Below are 14,714 nucleotides of genomic sequence, written 5' to 3' on the forward strand. Positions count from 1 at the left end.
AGTCATATAGTTTACATTTTATTTTCTACAGAATCTGTTTCCTATGGTGACTGATTTAAACTTCATCACATTTATTATAATATGCTTAAATGTGCAGCAATTCTTTGCAAATTGAATCACACTTCATCTTGACATATTTGGTGTCTTTAGAAACTGATTTCCTCTGGAAGTTATAATAAATGTCTGTGGGTTTAACAGAGGTTTAAATAGATATCGTCCACATAACGTGTGTCATGATGCATCAAGTTAATGTGTTGATGAATTATGACTAGAAACAAAGCAATTGCAGATATCCACAAATGATCATTTTAAATATCTAAAATTAAAGGTAAAGTGCAAATCTGATGCGAAAATTAGGATCTAATAGATATATGGTGTAAAGTGGTTGTCTGATTTTATTTTTTATGTTCCTCAATAATGAGACAGGAAAGAAAAAGTCTGAATTATTGTGGCATAATTGCAGAAATAACTTGGTTAAGAATAATAATTCTTAACCAAGAATGTTAATTGTGTTATTCCTAAATCAGTTCTTCTGATATCACTTTAAACTGCTGGTTTTGGTCTTCCTACCACAACAGCTATACATTTTACTTTTAAATGTAAGACACTTTCCTATTTGGAGAACCTGCTGTTGCACTTACTATGAAATTGATAATTTAAAGTGTTTAGACATAATGGTTAACCCTTCTGTTGTCCTCGGGTCAAATTTGACCCATTTTCTAAAAGTTTCTATATCAGAAATTTGGTTTTCTATCAACCAAAATGTCCAAAAAATAACGTGGATCCATATGATTCTGTGACCAGTTCACTACTTTCTTTAAATCTGGGTGTTTTATCGTGTGGCCGGGTTAGCTCAGTTGGTAGAGCAGGCGCACATATATAGAAGTGTACTCCATGACGCAGCTGCCATGGGTTTCGACTCTGCTCTTTGCTGCATGTCATTCCCCCTCTCTCTCCCCTTTCATGTCTTCAGCTGTCCTGTGGAAATAAAGAAAAGAAGAAAATGATGGAAATTGCTTAAAAAACATCCGGGGGGAAAAGAAGAATAAAAACTTCAAATTGCAGAAGAAAAGTGACAAAAATAGTGGGTGGGAGGACAACATAATCAGAACGCTTATTGAGAAATCAATGGGAGTTTGACTTCCGGAACCACACTGTGTTATTTTGTAAGAGCCGGAAGGTGTTCAGAGGAGCAAAGCTGACCTTGTTTATGATATGATGATGCTGAGGAGAGAGCATTCTCCGCGGCAGGTCTCCACACAGGCAGGCTGTGTGTTTAAGGACATGTGATGTCAGAAAGAAGATCTTTATTATTATTATTACATGTTATTTTATCACAGTGACTTTGAACCGTTTTCATCCTGAGCTCAGCGATGGTGGGTTTCTCTGAGAGTGGTGCAGGTCTACCTACACATAGATCTTTTAAAGATAAAAAGAATATTAGGTGTAGATCATACTCTTAATATTCAGCCTGAGCTGAAGATTTTCATAAATGATCTAACTGTTGAACAGGTCCAAGAGACCAAAACCTCTGGGAGTTATTTTAGATAGTAAATTGTCATGGACAGAAGATATAAATAAGATGGTTGATAAAATGGGAAGTGGTGTTTCTGTTGTCAAAAGATCTGCACCATGTTTGTCACAAAGCTCAACCAAAGTGGTGATTCAATATTTAATATTGTCAAATATTATCTATTGTTCAACAGTATGGCCTAATACAACTCAAGAAAAAATTAGGTAGCACTGCATATTACGACAATGTAATAAGTAAGAAAGGGTTTGACAATAACCATATGTATATAAAGGGAATGGTAATATACTTATATTTATATTCTAATAACGTGGTAATAATGGGGTAATATGTGTTGATGTTTTCACAGTATTATAGGCTACTATCAGCGTAATACCTTCCAAATTAGATAAAAGTTATTGGAATTTAAAATTGGTAATTACCATATTATAATGCTGAAATCCACCCTTTATGTTCCATACATTTCCCTTTTGTTTCAAGGTAATACTTTATGTTAATTTATGTTAATGATGTTTAATCTTGTGGCTTCTTACCTGGAAACGCATGAATGAATCAGTACGGCAAAATGCAAAACTGCCGGTTTCTATTGTATTACATGGTAATATTAGAATAACAGAGGTGTAGATATTGCCTGGAAACGCTTGGTTTATGAGTCAAAGACAATCTTTAAATATGTGATTGTTTGATGAGTGATAAAATAACAACCCGGTCTCACGCCAGGTCGTTACATAGTCACGTTATTGTAATCTATGAAGTCGTGGAGAGGTTATGTAAATGCCGTTTTTTTTCGTGTATATGCAACGACTTTTGAACGTGTACAGGTCACGCTTTTCGAACCTGCTGCTCTGGGGGACGCGACAACGGGGAAATGAGGCGCCACAATAGCAAGACGGTTGGGGTTAGGAAAAAAAAAAGAACGGGGAAAGGAACCGTCACACACGGGACACGCCGACAAAGGAACTGCAACACGCGGGGCGCGATCCCCGGTCTCCGGGGTGAAAGTCTTGTGTTTTCTGACCCATCCACCACCCCGACCAACCTCCCTACGCGGACTTTCACCTTATCAACTACTCGCTACTCGCTTTCGTTCTGCGATCACGAAATATGCTTCCCATTAAAATGCATTGCTTTCAATTTCGTAATGGCCGCACGAAAAAAACGGCATTTACATAACCTGTCCACGACTTAATAGATTACAATAACGTGACTATATAACGACCTGGCCTGAGACTGGGCTGTAAAATAAAGCAGTTTTTGAACACAAGGCCTGAGGAAATGTTTGTTTCCAACAGCAGTGATTTAAAAATTAAACTATATCCAAAATATCTGTAAGAAAAACTGGATGAGTGTTCTTATTTTAAGAATCATACCAAAGACAAATATATTTTTCTTTAGTTTCAGTGGTCAAAGGCACAGACATCACTGCAAAAAACTAAAATATCTAAGTGAACAGGATTACCTTATTTGGATTAAGAATCTTAAAAATAATAGTCGTTTTATTTGTAGCTCAACGATGTGCATGAAAATGGTCATGCTTTTGTATAGCCCTGTCAAGAAAAAATTTAAATAGTTAATAAATCGGGTTGTAAAACATATTGCTGGTGTTACTGTATTTTATGCAATTTAAACAGGTGAACACCATAAAAACCTCAGTGCTGACTCCACAGTCACTTTGATTGTTGCACTACAGTAACAACAGCAACAAGCTTCCATGTACACCACTTCCTGGTGTTATGGCACAGAGTGACCACTGGATGGACCACAACACAAAGACACAACCAGCATGGAGTCACTGTGCTGCTACCCAAACACTGATACACCTTCATCATGTCTTGGTACAATTGTCCGGTAATTTGTTTGGGCTGCTATTATTGTAGAGTATTCTTACTCTTCCACTTATCAAAGGGTGTCTACACAGCTCAGTGATTGCCCTCAAACAAAGTTAACTCCTGTATAAGGTACAGTACCTAACTTATACAGTACTGCCTTTCTTCACCTCATGTTAAGCCAGGGAAAACCTGTCTATGTGTAGGGACAAGGCCAGACTTTGTTAACATTGGGGACTCAGCCCAAAACTGAGGGGGCCATGGTCCCCTGGGAGATTTCTTCCATTTACAGCAGCTATATACGTATGCACTATTTATAAGCCAGAGAAAACTTGTGTGTCACTAAAATGATGTCTGAACATGAGGAAACAAAACCTAACAACAGAGCAAGAGGTGGAGCAACACTGGACCGACAACAATCCATCTTAATATTCCTTAAATGAAACAAGAATAAACCACTGTAACGCCAAACTGTTTAGTAGTGTTGCATAGTTATTTTGATAGAAAATTACTAGTTGATAAAAACACTGACCTCAGTTAACATGGCGGAACTTGAATTATCTTTGACTACATTTATATTATTGCCAGTGGCAGCCCAGAGGTTAAAGAAGTGAGCTTGTGACCGGGAGGTCGTTGGTTCAATCCCTGGACCAAAAAATCTGGGGGTGGAAAGAGCAGCAGTGCCTTGCTCAAGTTGCTCTTGAATGTGACAGGTCGTCATTGCAAATAGGAATTTGTTCTCAATCAGCTTACCTGGATAAATAAAGGTTAAATTAAAAGATAAAAGTTTGGCCACCTTGTCACACAAAGTTAAAGTGTCCCTGAGCAAGACACTGAACCCCAAGTTGCTCCCCAAATGCTATTAGCTGTAGGTTGGGTACCGAAACCCGGTGCTAATATGGCAAATTAACGACTGGTATCTACTGGACTGAATAGCAACTTAAAATTTTGGTGCCACTGAAATGCCTTCACTGCTCTCTGATGCTCCGAAACAGGCATTACAACAGAAGCATCGCTGCATGTGACGCTAGGTAACACCACACTTGACAGCAGTTAACGTTAGATTACCGTTAGCTAGTAGCTGGATTAAACATGGTAAACATGTGAAAGTGTGACTGTATTTCACTGTAGAGAATTTCAACCGCGGGACATAGCAGCCTGCAGCTGCCGTTGTCTGGAGAAATAACAGACGGTGCGTTCACTTGAAACTTGCCTCGCCAGCCTCGTGGTGCATTCAAAGTTATTGTAAAATACCCCTTTTCTGGTGGTTGTTTGTTGTTGTTTAACAGCAATTTACTGGTGAAATAAGTTATTGTTATACATTATTGTTATTACATTAATAATAAATCATGTCATTTTGACCATATGACCTTAGCAGCAAACAACCCATTCTTTAATTTTATTTTAAAAGTATCGCTTTTGCACCGGTATCGGAAAAAAAAACAAACGACTGTTAGATGTCCACTGCTCCTAATACTTGGGTTAATGATGGGTTAATGTGCAGAAACAAATTTTATTATATACACTCTGTGTAGGTGACGATTAAGAATACATTTTGTTTGTTAATGGGTTCAGTTGTGGCGGCAGCAAATTACCAGAATAACAAAACTCACAGCAACATGTAGTCCTGATACCACAGCACTCCATTACAGTAAGTGACGGAGTAACACTGGATATACAGCATTCCAACGTCAGTTTCCTTGGCGTCAAACTCTTTGTACATGTTGTAATCAGATTAGACTGCGCCTGCCTCATAATTAACCTGAAAACTCTCTGGCAGCACTACAGGTGTGACTGGGTCCTGCTCTAACATCACATGATGTTTCTGGATATAAAGGTGTTAGGATGTGACAGATGTCAGTCAGATGAACTCAGACAGCAGCAGCATCTGTCAGTGTCTGCTGATGAAGGTACCACGTCTCTTTGACCTCATCTGAACGGGACTTTAACAGCGGAGCAGCCTGACAGGTAACATTACACACCTTTGATGAAGAAACTCAGCTATCATTTGTGATTTTTGAGCTACATAATATACTTTAAGATGAGAGCAGTGATGCATTCTTTCAGCACTATTGTAAACTGTTTGTAGATCTGAAGTAACTCAGTAATTATTCTATGATATGTGACGTTTTGGCCAAAATGAGCCTTTTTATTTTCAGTTGAGTCAGATTTAATCAGCACCAGGAAACAAGTTAGATTTTAATCTCCGCTGACTTCACTGCTGAGGTATGAGGGAGTGTCAGAACGTGTCCATCAGCCTGAAGACTTTATTCTCTGAAACTTGGATCAGTTGTTTGTTCTCTGACTCTACAAAACTACTCAGAAGACAGTTGTTTTTAATTGGCAGGTGGGTGTCACAAACTTCATCCCATTAAAAGTGTAAATCTGTCTTGGTTTTGATTTGTGGACACGTCCTCAACAACAAGATACAAGATACTTATTAATATTATCAGCAAAGCAGTTTTTTAATCCTGGAGTACAGACTGAGTAAAAACACATCCTGAAGGGACAAGTTGAAACCTGCAGTCTGTCTCTGTCAGTTACTGGAGGTGGGTTGGGTGGAGCTGAGGTGTGATAGGCTGGGACAGTTTGTGGTGTTTAGGTGTGACAAGACACATAAATAACTTCAGTCAAGAATCGGGCAAAATGACAGCCTCTCCAGCCAATGACTCTGTCTTTTCAATGTCTTTTCATTAGACAAGCTTAGTTCTCAAATCAAATTTAAACTTAATTAAGTAAGACTTCACCAGATAGACAATAGAAGATAGATACCTGTGGGGCCAAACTTACGGGGGATTGCTCCAATCATTCCAATCGCAGAGGAAAACGTGCCCTTCTCCCCAAAATCATCTTGAGATCATTTATTTGTACTTTAGAACATAAAATAATAAACTGTGACAACAGGACTGTTCTGTAAGTAATGTTAAGTGTTAACGGCAGTGACATGATTTGAGCTGTTGCAGAGTTTTGACTGTTAACATAACGACCAGGGTGAAGTTAGTTTAATGTTTGACATTCATCGGTTTTCACGGATGTTACCTTCAACAGGTCCATGTCAAAGCATTGATTTCACTCAGTTTCAGGGTATGTTGGAGTGCTAATTTAGAAAGACGTTTCACAGTTATTTTTAACTCAAAATCACCAAAAATGACGATGCAGTTAAGAGCGCAAACAACTGAATGTCTGTCCAATGCGGCCGTCACAATAGGCGTACTTAGGGACCGTCGTAAAATTGCAATACCAATTATTTCAAACTTTAATATCTTTTTTGCTGTTCAACGTAGAAATCTCAAACCACTTCCATTATAGAGAGGGAGAGCCATTAAACATTCTACACTTGTGAATTAGTAAAAATAAATAAAGATAACAAAGATAAGTAAAGATGTATAGTTACCAATAAAGATGTTAGTTTTAACACGTTTCTCATTTCTGAATATATTGAGATCAAACCACCTGTAATATGTCTCAGACATCCTCTCACAACTTTCACAGTTGTTATTTTGAATAAAAATAAAAACTTTAAGATGATCACTGTCAGTAATGTATTTGGGAGTTATTGCTTTGATAGCTGTTTCAGTCTTTGCATTTATTTTAATGTAAAATGTTCCATATTTGTTAGTCTAGTTTATTGCTGAACACAGAATTTAATGTTCTGATGGGGCGTGGCCTCAATACACAAGGAAGCCCTCTGGCAAGGTTGTCTTGTCCCAAAAGCACGCCAGATTTGGTGTGCTGTGACCATGTGCTGTGCATCTTCTTTGTAAATATATTTTTGTACGCATCGTTTTAATTCATTTTTGTTATTCACCTCTTGCATTGTATGCTAAACAATAAATTATTATGTACAAAATCATTTTATGGTTTTACTTCCAATTCATAACGTCAATATTAATTTTACTGAAACTGAGGTAAGGACATTTTGACCACATCAATCAATTTTTTTTATTATTTCTTAACAGGTCTTGCACAGCTGAGGCAAAGGCTGTTAAGTTGAGGTTTGCTTGGACGGTTCCAGTTCCTACCTAGTATTGATTGTTAATGATGCATTGCATACTTGCATGGCTGAATGGGCTGTTTCACAAAGTAAGAGCGTTGAAATTTTTGGGATGTCTGAGACATATTAGAGGTGATTTGATGTCCATATGTTCAGAAATGACAACGTATTGAAATGACAACCTATAAATCTACATAATTACAAAACAGATCACTGATACTGATAAGGTATTTTTAAAGATTTCTTTCACAAAATTAAAGCTGTAAGAGGTTGTCTGACAAGTGTGTGTCATGTGATTAGTTCTCAGTAAATTCATCAATGAAAAACCTATAGAATTGATAACTTGTTTTACACAATAGGTCACTGAAGATGATAAAAAATGTTCTTAAGACTTTTTCGAAAACAGCTCTGAAAGTTGTGAGGATGTCTGAGGCATATTACAGGTGATGTCAATATATACAGAAATGAAAAACCTATTAAAATGATAATCTTTAAATATGCATTAAATAGCGAAGAGATCATTGATATTGATATGGTATTTTCACAGTATTTTTCACAAAATAACAGCTGTGAAAGTTGTGAGAAGATGTCTGAAAATATTGCAGGTGGTTTGATGTCAATAGATTCATTAATTATAAACCTATTAAATAGTTAACCTTTAAATATGCATTTTATAGACAATTGGTCACTGATGAGGATGCTAAGGGATTTGCTAAAGACTTTAACACAAACTAAAAGCTGTGAAAGTTGTGAGAGGATGTCTGAGACATATTAAATGTGGTTTGATGTCATTATATTCATTAATGAGAAACATGTTAAAACTAACATCTTTATTGGTAACTATACATCTTTATTTATATTTATTATCTTTATTTTTTACAAATTTACAAGTGTGAAATGTTTAATGGCTCTCTCTCTATAATGGAAGTGGTTTGAGATTTCTATGTTGAACAGCAAAAAAGGTATTAAAGATTTAAATAGCTGATATTGCAAAAGTCCATCTATTGTGACGGGCGCGTTGGACAGACATTCAGTTGTTTGCGTTCTTAACTGCATCATCATTTTTGGTGATTTTGAGTTAAAAATAACTGTGAAACCTCTGTCTAAATTAGCTCTCCAATATACCCTAAAACTGGAGGAAATTGAGGATTTGACATGGACCTATTGAAGGTAACATCCATGAAAACTGAAGAATGTCAAACATTAAACTAACTTCACCCCGGAAACATATAACGTTATTGTCAGCGCGTTCACTGTAAATGCAAATGTCAGCTGCTGTCTCTTTATATAGCGTTAACTGTAACTTAACGTTAACAGCAATGTTAACGACCAATACCGTGGCTAGCAAACTTACCGTCTCCCCGTTGCAGCAGCAGCTGCCGTGAGGCCAGAGGCTAGCGGATAAGGGTCTGGCTCTGCTTTTGGTTTTCCTGCAGTTTGTTTCCTTGCTGTTATGTTAAAAATCGTAGCACTATCCCACCATGGGACACCGTCGTTATTGTAATATTACATCACAGTCAATACTTGCGGTGATTTTAGGACCAGCCCACAGAGCAGCAGCAGGAGCTCTAACTGACTAAACTACACATACATCACATCAACACAGCTCCTGTGTTAGCCAATGAGAACTTCTGCTCTGATATATTGGTGTTTCAGTTTTCTTTCAGTTTGACAAAACTTTCTGATTTTAGCAGGAAGCCACAATGACGGCAGTGGACCTTTTCAACACTTTGGAGGATTTAAGAGAAGAGGAATTTAAGACATTCAAATGGTTTCTGCAGCAAGACATCCTGGAAGGCTACCAAAGCATCAAAGTGGCCAAGTTGGAGAACGCAGAAAGGCAGGACACGGTGGATGTGATGGTGAAAACCTATAAACTTCAAGGAGCTCTGAAGGTGACCAAGAAGGTTTTAGAGGAGATCAACAGGAATGATCTGGTGCAGAGTCTGCCAGACAACAGCTCAGGACCAGAAGGTCAGTCAGCCTTTTTCATTTGTATTTTCAGGAAGAAAGAGTGGGTGGACATGAGAAACACAATATTTAAGGGAAGGGAACAGATTGATATTAGTGACCTGCTGATACAACTTGTGCACTCGGCACATTCTCCAGCTGTAAACAACGCCATGAACGATGCATCGTTTAAGATCGTAAACAGATAAAAAACTATTTTACAGATAAAAAAAACTAAACTAACATTTATTTCAGTGTAGTCTCTATTTGTTGTAACATTACTGTAGTTGAATTTCAAGCTCATGCTCTGTAAGTTGAGTTAGTGGTACCCAGGTCTCATTCAGGTCAGTGGTCAATATAACCTCATAACCTTTCCAGGTGGACAAGTACTTCAACTCTGTGTCTCTAACAGTAACAGCTGGATGATAAGACTGCCAAGGTCACGCAGGACGTCAACACATAACACATTCTGCTGTTTTAGACGCCCGTAATATCTTTCAGGTCTTTATAAGGTTCAGCTAAGCCTAATACTTCCAGCATGAGTTTAAATAAATAAATAGATAGATTCCTGTGGGGGTAAACTTACAGGAGATCGCTCCACTCATTCCACTCAGATGTTAAGCTTAAATTAGACTAGACTGACATGACACCGTCATAATTATGACATGACACCTATCATGAACATGAAGTATTTTATAATGTCATTAAAGCTTTAAGTACTTAACTTTTTTTATAATAATTAACGTCCGTTACATTCATGCCATTGCTAAATGAGTTACTACAAAGCTAATTAAGACTCTCAGCTCCATAAAACTCTGTATTTCTCAGTATGGTCTCATCTGGCGCCATTCACATGCATAATTGTTGTCATTACTTAGAATTCCTCATGGGTGCGGCAGAAACTATGCACTATAGCTTTAAGTGTCATTTAGTAAATTGTGACACTTTTAATGCTAAGTTAGCATTGTTTGACATTTTTGTGTTTTGGCAACATAAATATGCCATGGCATGCCCAATTGTCAAACTTAGAGAAACCGTTTATCTTTATGTACGTATATCTCCAGGTAGGGAATGAGTCCTTACCCCAAGTGAAGGAGTTCAAGTACCTTGGGGTTGTGTTCGCGAGTGAGGGGACAATGGAGCGGGAGATTGGTCGGAGAATCGGCGCAGCGGGTGCGGTATTGCATTCAATCTATCGCACCGTTGTGACGAAAAGAGAGCTGAGCCAGAAGGCAAAGCTCTCGATCTACCGGTCAGTTTTCGTTCCTACCCTCATGACCGAAAGAACGAGATCCAGGGTACAAGCGGCCGAAATGGGTTTCCTCAGGAGGGTGGCTGGTGTCTCCCTTAGAGATAGGGTGAGAAGCTCAGTCATCCGTGAGGAGCTCGGAGTAGAGCCGCTGCTCCTTTGCGTCGAAAGGAGCCAGTTGAGGTGGTTCGGGCATCTGGTAAGGATGCCCCCTGGGCGCCTCCCTAGGGAGGTGTTCCAGGCACGTCCAGCTGGGAGGAGGCCTCGGGGAAGACCCAGGACTAGGTGGAGGGAGGTCCAGCTTGGAGGAGGCCTCGGGGAAGACCCAGGACTAGGTGGAGGGAGGTCCAGCTGGGAGGAGGCCTCGGGGAAGACCCAGGACTAGGTGGAGGGATTATATCTCCAACCTGGCCTGGGAACGCCTCGATCCCCAGTCGGAGCTGGTTAATGTTGCTCGGGAAAGGGAAGTTTGGGGTCCCCTGCTGGAGCTGCTCCCCCCGCGACCCGACACCGGATAAGCGGATGAAGATGGATGGATGGATGGATTTATCTTTATGTGTTGACATCACATTAAACTGTAATTAAGTAAAGTGGAACAGTTTGGACCTGTCATGAAGTTATAAGACCAGTTTGGTGAGAGTGAACTCGGTATCAAGGTCAATAAGAGTTTTGGACAGATAAAGTTACTTGTTGCTAAAGTAACTATAGGCTTTAGGCGAAGATCAGTCTGTTCACAGATTTTGAATGTATTTTTCTTTTCTTTCACACTATGTGTAGATATGGCTGCTGCAAACTATCGGCAATCTGAAGATCAGTTTCTGTGCTCCATCTGTCTGGATGTGTTCACTCATCCTGTCAGCACACCATGTGGTCACAACTTCTGCAAGAACTGCATCACTGAACACTGGAATACCAATGACCAGTACCTGTGTCCAATGTGTAACGAGGGTTTTACCACCAGACCTGATTTGAGGGTCAACACTTTCATCTCTGAGATGGTCGATCAGTTCAGACAGTCAGCTCAACAGAAAGCCAGCAGCAGCAGCTCAGAGCAACAAGTGTCCAAACCAGGAGTTCCCTGTGACGTCTGCACTGGAACCAAACTGAAGGCCCTGAAGTCCTGCCTGGTGTGTCTGGTCTCCTACTGCGAGACTCACCTGGAGCCTCATCTGACAGCTTCACGTCTGAAAAGACATCAGCTGATCGACCCTGTGGAGAACCTGGAAGGCAGGATATGTACGAAGCACGATAAACCTCTGGAGCTGTTCTGTAAGACCGACCAGACATGTGTCTGCATGCTCTGCACTGTTGTAGATCACAAAAAGCATGATGTTGTTCCTCTGAAAGAAGAATATGAAGGAAAGAAGGTAGAGCTGGGGAAGACAGGGGCTGAAATTCAGAAGATGATCCAGAAGAGACGACTGAAGATTCAGGAGATCAAACACTCAGTCGACCTCAGTGAGGAAGATGCAGACAGAGAGATAGCAGAAGGTGTTCAGGTCTTCACTTCTCTGAAGGAGTCTGTTGAGAGAGGCCTGAATGAGCTCATCAACACCATCAAAGAGAAGCAGAAAACAACAGAAAAACAGGCCGAAGCTTTCATCAAAGAGCTGGAACAGGAAATCTCTGAGCTGATGAAGAGAAGCACTGAGGTGGAGCAGGTGTTACGCTCTGAAGACCACCTCCATCTTCTCCAGAGTGTCCAGTCCCTAAACATCCAACAACCTCCACCCACCAAGGACTGGACAGAGGTCAGCATCCGTCCATCATCATATGAGGGGACTGTGGTGAAAGCTGTGGTTCAGCTGGAGGAGACACTCAGTAAAGAGATGAAGAAGCTGCTTGAGTCTGAGCTGAAGAGGGTCCAGCAGTATGCAGTAGATGTGACTCTTGATCCTGATACAGCATATCCTAATCTCATCCTGTCTGATGATGGAAAACAAGTGAATCATGGTGATGTGAGGAAGAATCTCCCAGACAACCCAGAGAGATTTTCTGAGTGTGTTTGTGTTTTAGGAAAGCAGAGTTTCTCTTCAGGCAGATTTTATTTTGAGGTTCAAGTTAAAGGAAAGACTGATTGGAATTTAGGAGTGGCCAGAGAGTCAATCAACAGGAAGGGAGACATCGCACTGAGCCCTGAGGATGGTTACTGGATAATATGGTTGAGAAATAAAAATGAGTACAAAGCTCTAGCTGGCCCTGGTGTCCTTCTCTCTCTGAAGTCTCCTCCTCAGAAGGTGGGGGTGTTTGTGGATTATGAGGAGGGTCTGGTCTCCTTTTATGACGTAGATGCTGCAGCTCTTATCTACTCCTTTACTGGCTGCTCCTTCACTGAGAAACTCTTCCTATTCTTCTGTCCGTGTAGAAATGTTGGTGGTAAAAACTCTGCCCCTCTGATCATCTCTCCTGTCAGAGTAAACTAATCACTGATCTCATTTCATGTATTAATTTATTTTCAATAAAGGGAACAAATGTACATATTCACATATTTTACATCTTATTTTCTACGGAATATGTTTCCTGTGGTGACAGATTTGCGCTTTATTCCATTTTGTATCATAAGATTAAATGTGCAACGATTCTTTGCAAATTGAATCAAACTTCATCTTGACATATTTGGTGTCTTTAGAAAACTGATTTATTCTGGAAGTTATAATAAATGTCTGTGGGTTTAACAGAGGTTTAAATAGATATCATGTTATGATGCATCAAATTAATGTGCTGATAAATTATGACTAGAAACAAAGCAATTGCAGATATCCACAAATGGAGAAAAAAAGGTGTAAATTGGTTGTCTGATTTTTTTGAATTTTTGTATTCCTCAATAATGAGACAGAAAAGAAAAATTCAGAATTATTGTGGCATATTTGCAGAAATAAAGTTTGTTGACCAAGAATGTTAATGGTGTTATTCCTAAATCAGTTCTTCTGATATCACTTTAAACTGCTGGTTTGGTTCTTTCTACCACAACAGTTGTACATTTTACTTTTACATGTAAGCCACTTTCCTATTTGGAGAACCTGCTGTTGCACTTACTATGAAATTAATAATTTAACGTGTTAAGAAATAATGTTTAATAATCCAAACATTTATTCAGAAAATGGATGGGTTTTGACTTCCGAAACCACATTGTTCCACTTATTTTGAAAGAGCCGGAAGTTGTTGAGCGGATCAAAGTTGACGGTGTTTCTGATGCTGAGGAGAGAGCATCCTCCGCGGCAGGTCTCCACACAGGCAGGCCGTGTGTTTAGGGACATGTGATGTCAGAAAGAAGGTCTTTATTGTTGTTACATGTTATTTTATGACAGTGAGTTTTATCCGTTTTCATCCTGAGCTCAGCGTTGGCGGGTTCCTCCGATAGTGGTGCAGTGTCTCCCGGACACAGCAGACACGGACAGAGCTCTGGCTTGTTTGTGCACAGCTCGGTGCAAGTTAAAACACTTGTGTCAGTGCTGGCCGAGTGCTGAGGCAGGAAAAGGATTCTGGAACCAATGTGCACAACATGATAGAGCAGATGCAGGTGTAGAATTCATTATAACAGAAAACAACCCAGGCTTACATTCGTCTTTATCCATCCAAAAAAAAAAATTAAAGTCCAAATCCCATTTCGAGAATAGGGGTCTGAATATCAAGAATAACTTTGAAATATGGAGAATAAAGTCTAAATGTCGAGGATGTTGTTGAAAAAACAATTCTCAACATTTTGACATAATTTTCTAAAAGCTAAGACCAATCTGAAGATCTTCCTCCTCTGATGTTGTTCCCTTATGTCTGGTACTATGGGGCAAGTCGTCTTAACATTTAATAGCTAGACTGGATATTTATTGCAGATTGTATTTAAATGCTTCCGATCCAGGATCAACATTCTAGAATACTGCAATAGAATTCTTGCTAGGAAGAACTCCAGTTTCAGATATCTACAATCCAGTTGTTACGAGTCATCATTTTAATTTCAGATATCATAAATGTCATTTTGAATAAAGTACACTTTGACTACAGATGTAATTATGGATAACCACATTTGGCATTATGACTGGTAAATATGCAAATCCAGATATCTACAATTAAAATTATGACTAACAAAGCAATAGCAAAACGTTTGTGGATATCCATTTTTCATTTTGGGATATCTGAAATTAAAATTAAAGCTAAATTGCAAATCCG

General features: G+C 39.2%; 1 protein-coding gene across 2 annotated transcripts; it reads left to right on the forward strand.

Annotated features, from left to right (window-relative positions):
• The first annotated feature begins 11,327 nt into the window (after nt 1-11,327).
• On the forward strand, nt 11,328-12,973 carry LOC114547512 (E3 ubiquitin-protein ligase TRIM21-like). 2 transcript variants are annotated; one of them, XM_028566854.1, is made up of 2 exons: nt 11,328-11,556; nt 11,590-12,973. In XM_028566854.1, exons 1-2 carry the CDS (start codon nt 11,330-11,332, stop codon nt 12,971-12,973), a joined length of 1,611 nt encoding a protein of 536 aa, XP_028422655.1. In that variant the 5' UTR covers nt 11,328-11,329. The 2 variants fall into 2 exon arrangements, with proteins under 2 accessions (XP_028422655.1, XP_028422654.1); XM_028566853.1 differs by having other exon boundaries at nt 11,328-12,973.
• The last annotated feature ends 1,741 nt before the right edge of the window (nt 12,974-14,714 follow it).

This window comes from Perca flavescens, chromosome 2, assembly GCF_004354835.1.
Source record: "Perca flavescens isolate YP-PL-M2 chromosome 2, PFLA_1.0, whole genome shotgun sequence".
Classification (NCBI taxonomy): domain Eukaryota; kingdom Metazoa; phylum Chordata; class Actinopteri; order Perciformes; family Percidae; genus Perca; species Perca flavescens.

What these genes read in the sequence shown, in the direction of transcription:
- LOC114547512 (XM_028566853.1), top strand. Translation starts at nt 11,330, where the DNA reads ATGGCTGCTGCAAACTATCGGCAATCTGAAGATCAGTTTCTGTGCTCC.